The 4,415-nt window shown below is 49.7% G+C and overlaps 1 protein-coding gene across 1 annotated transcript; it reads right to left on the reverse strand.

The window, feature by feature from the left end:
- Positions 1-35: 35 nt before the first annotated feature.
- Positions 36-1,950, reverse strand: LOC128898571 (protein mono-ADP-ribosyltransferase PARP14-like). The gene is made up of 3 exons (XM_054173483.1): positions 1,758-1,950; positions 82-224; positions 36-41 (listed from the first exon to the last, which is right to left on the reverse strand). Exons 1-3 carry the CDS (start codon positions 1,948-1,950, stop codon positions 36-38), a joined length of 342 nt encoding a protein of 113 aa, XP_054029458.1.
- Between the last annotated feature and the right edge of the window lie 2,465 nt (positions 1,951-4,415).

Below are 4,415 nucleotides of genomic sequence, written 5' to 3' on the forward strand. Positions count from 1 at the left end.
AAAAAAAAAAAAAATCAGTGACTGATTTGACCCTCTCACTGCTATTTCAAAGCTCTGGTTAGTAACACAATTTCTATTCACCTTAGTGGGAGCTAATTTTTCATCTAACGCCTTCTCCTCTTCAGCAGCTACTGCTGTTTCAGGATCTGTGACTATCAACTTCAATTCTCCTTTTTCTCCCAAACACAGCTTATGACATGATCTCTCAAGAACTCGCTGCTTCACTAAATAAAACAAACAAACAAACAAAACAACCCAGTGACAAACTGAACAGAAATACCACTTCAAATTAGGCAGCACTTTCCCACTGTTACAGCACGACAAATCACAGAATATTAAGGGCTAGACAGGACCTCGAAAGGTTATCTAGTCCAAAAGCCCCGCCAGAGCAGGATCACCTATACCAGATCACGCCTATTCCAGGCAGGCCTTGAATATCTCCAGAGAGGGAGACTCCACCCCCGCCCCAGGGCAGCCTGTTCCAGTGTTCCATCACTCTCACAGTGAAAAAATCTTTCTTCATGTTTACATGGAACTTCCTATGCCTCAACATCACCCACTGCACCTTGTTTTGTCGTTGGGCATCACCGAGAAGAGCCTGACTCCATCCTCTCGGCACTCAACCTTTACATATTTATAAACATTAAGGAGATCACCCCTCAGGCTCCTCTTCCCCGAACTGAAGAGACCCAGCTCCCTCAGCCTCTCCTCGTAAGGAAGATGCTCCCCTCCCTTAGTAATTTTTATATTGTCCCACAACATGAATGCACTTCAAACTCTAACAGAGCACATACAAGGCTTTCCTTCTGAAAAGAAAGGGAAGTGAAGCAGAGGATAGTATTTCTGCAAAAACCTACCACACATGCGAAGCTCATCCCCACCCCACATTTCCTGCATGGTGCCTGGTCGGCAGCCCCACTCTGGGGCTTCAGTACCAGCCCCCATGCCTTGAAAAACCTCTTCCAGACAGTGTCCAACTGACTTGGAGCTGTACATCCTGAACTTACCAACTAGGCCAATCAGCAACTGGAAAGCATGACAAAGAGAAAAAGAAGCGTATGAAGTGTGCTTGTGCACATGCATGTGCATGGACATGTATGTACACATTTAACACACCTGCAGCTAAATGCTTTCTACTTCCCTCCAAGTTTATATAAGTGCATGCATATTACATATCTAATACTTCCAATCTATATCTGTAACCACAATATAGATTAAGTTATATTAACATAGCCTTTATTATTCCAAGAGCAATCTAGAGACAACGACTGTGCATCAATATTAATATATACCGGCCGGATGTATCGACTGAGTTATAGCTTACTTACTCAAGGTGCAATCTAGAGGCTAGTATTAAACACCAAATTTAAGCGCATATATATAAGCGCAAACATATATATTCTAGATTGTGTATTACAGGATCATAGAATCATTAATGTAAGAAAACACCCTTGGGATCATGAAGTCAACCCAACACCGCCATGCCCACCAAACCATGTCCTCAAGTACCGTGTACGCGACAATATACGACAGACTTGACTATTCCATACTAGACAGCGTATGTTACCTCACACGCAATAATTAAATCAGCGTTATCTATTTTCACTCGCAGAAGGGTAACCTTTGGGGATTACAGCTGCGCACGCACTCGCTCCCGCAAAGAGCTGACCCCCCGCCCTGCTTCCCAGCCCGTCCGGCCGGGGCTGGGCGAGCAGCCCCCGCGCCCCCCTCACCCCGACTCCCGTCCCAGCCCTCACCGTCGGAGCGGGCGAAAAAGACGTGGAGGTGCCCGGTACCGGTGGCAGCCCACAGCTCACACTCGCCGCCGCCCGAGCGCTTCTTGCTCTGGAAGTAGCAGAGCAGCTTCTTCTTCAGGGCGGCCGGTGGGCCGGCAGGACCCCAGTCACCGCGGATCAGCAGCGGAAAGCCGCCCGGGCGCTTCCCCGCCATGGCTGTATGGCTGTTCCGCTCCCGCAAAGAGCTGACCCCCCGCCCTGCTTCCCAGCCCGTCCGGCCGGGGCTGGGCGAGCAGCCCCCGCGCCCCCTCACCCCGACTCCCGTCCCAGCCCTCACCGTCGGAGCGGGCGAAAAAGACGTAGAGGTGCCCGGTGCCGGTGGCAGCCCACAGCTCACACTCGCCGCCGCCCGAGCGCTTCTTGCTCTGGAAGTAGCAGAGCAGCTTCTTCTTCAGGGCGGCCGGTGGGCCGGCAGGACCCCAGTCACCGCGGATCAGCAGCGGAAAGCCGCCCGGGCGCTTCCCCGCCATGGCTGTAGGGCTGTTCCGCTCCCGCTGCCTTTCGCTTTCATTTCCCGAGGCGGCGGGGTGGGACGGACCCGCCCCGTTTCCCGGCAGGCAGCGACAGCGGCATGGCCCGCGGAGAAGGGGCGAGGAGTTTGGGCAGCGAGTTGGGATAGGCTTCGTCACCGTTTATCACGGCACCTGGCCTAAGACGGCTTCACTCCGGGCCCGCCGGTCACAGTTTCTTCATGCTTGCACCCTGCCGCTTTGCTCACCACGCAGACCGTCCCTTCACGTTATAAAATGTCTTCTCCCACCCCTGTACTGAGGGTTAGAAGCCCGTTACACTGCTGGAAAACAAGACCACTTTCTTCCGTCTCCCTTCTCGCCCTTCCTTCCTAATAAACTCGTTGAGAGAAGCAGTATCTGGAAAGCAGGCAAACCTTATGAAGTTCAATAAGGACAAGTGCAAGGTCCTGCCTTTAGGGATGAATAACAACAGGCACCAGTACAGGTTAGGGACTGCCCTGCTGGAAAGCAGCTCCATGGAGAAAGACCTTGGAGTGCTGGTGGACAGCAGGTTCTCCATGGAACAACAATGTGCCCTTGTGGCCAAGAGAGCCAGTGGTATCCTGGGATGCATCAAGAAGGGTGTGTCCAGCAGGTGTAGGGAAGGTCTTCTACCTCTCTACTCCACCCTGGTGAGACCACACCTTGAACACTGCATCCAGTTTTGGGCTCCCCGGTTCAAGAAAGACAGAGAACTGCTGGAGAGAATCCAATGGAGAGCCACGAGGATGATTAGGGGACTTGAGCATCTCCCCTATGGAGACTGAGACCCCCTGGGGCTATTTAGTCTTGAGAAGACTGAGAGGGCATCTTATCAATGTGTATAAATATCTGAGGGGTGGGTGTCAAGTGGAGGGGGGACAAGCTCTTTTTGGTGGTGCACAGTAATGAGGAAAAAGGGGTTCAAACTTGAACATAGAAGATTTCATCTCAACATGAGGAGAAACTTCTTTACACAGAGGGTGACAGATCACTGGAACAGGCTGCCCAGGGAGGTTGTGGAGTCCCCTTCTCTGGAGACTTTCCAAACCCATCTGGATGCATTCCTATGCAGACTACCCCAGTGATCCTGCTTTGGCAGGGGGGTTGGACCCAATGATCTCTTGAGGTTCCTTCCAACCTCTAATATACTGTGACACTGTGATCTTTTACTCATTGCTTCTGCAGAGCCCAGTGCTACAGGTTTCTGCTCCATGCTAGCTGCCTGAAGCCCCAGTAATACAAGCATTGGTGAAAAACCACCATGGTGTTCCCCACAGGGTGTTGTGATGATGGAGATGCTGAGTACAGATGCATTACTGTCTCCTGACAGACAGCTCAGACTTGACAAAAGTGATCCATCAGCTGCAGCAAAGCATCCTGAGCCACAATCATCATCATCATCACCTCCTGTCATATTGATGAAGCAGTTAGAGAGAGGCATTTGTCACAAAGATTAAGTTTATTAATTTTAAAAGCAAAACTCAGGACCTAAAGACTTTCACACCCAACAACCAGATCACCACTCCCTTCTGTGTTTGTCCTTCCTCTATTCATTTCTCGTTAAGATCACAGAAAGATTGCTGCAGGTGACCACAGAAACTTTCTTAACATTTACTTGTCTGTTTCTCTTAGGTTATAACATCTGTAACCTTCTGTAGGACCGCTTACTAAGCTACAAGGGAGGGTTTGTGTATTAAGAACAAGGGCATCCAGACCTGAGACATCACCTTCATTGAAGTTCAGTGGTTTAAAAAAATAATTAAAAAATTCATGCTAAATAGAGACAAGCACAAGCCATTAATGACAATTAGCTTATTGAAAAACACTGTATCATAATTCATGCACAGACTGTACTTCAGAGAGTGAAGAAGCCATCATGCTGGGCAGGCAGTGGCAGCGGCAGCTGAAAGATCCTTTCCAATCCCCTGCTAGCCCTCCCCCCGCCCCCCATCCCAGTGCAACAAGGATGTTGCACTAATACAGTAGAAAGGTAGAATACTAAGTAGTTAAATATGACCAGCTACTCTGAGTGTAAAGCAGCAGCCTCTTTAGGAGCCTTCCAAAACTGCCAGAGGTTGCTTGGATATAAACAAGCTTTAAGAAATTGATTCCTTAAAACTATTCA

Source organism: Dryobates pubescens, chromosome 2 (assembly GCF_014839835.1).
Source record: "Dryobates pubescens isolate bDryPub1 chromosome 2, bDryPub1.pri, whole genome shotgun sequence".
Taxonomy (NCBI): domain Eukaryota; kingdom Metazoa; phylum Chordata; class Aves; order Piciformes; family Picidae; genus Dryobates; species Dryobates pubescens.

Excerpts from the sequence above, each read along its gene's own strand:
- LOC128898571 (XM_054173483.1), bottom strand. The coding sequence starts at position 1,950 with ATGGCGGGGAAGCGCCCGGGCGGCTTTCCGCTGCTGATCCGCGGTGAC. Across the intron at positions 225-1,757 it reads CTTTTTCGCCCGCTCCGACG|TGAAGCAGCGAGTTCTTGAG; the intron begins GTGAGGGCTGGG and ends TGTTTTATTTAG.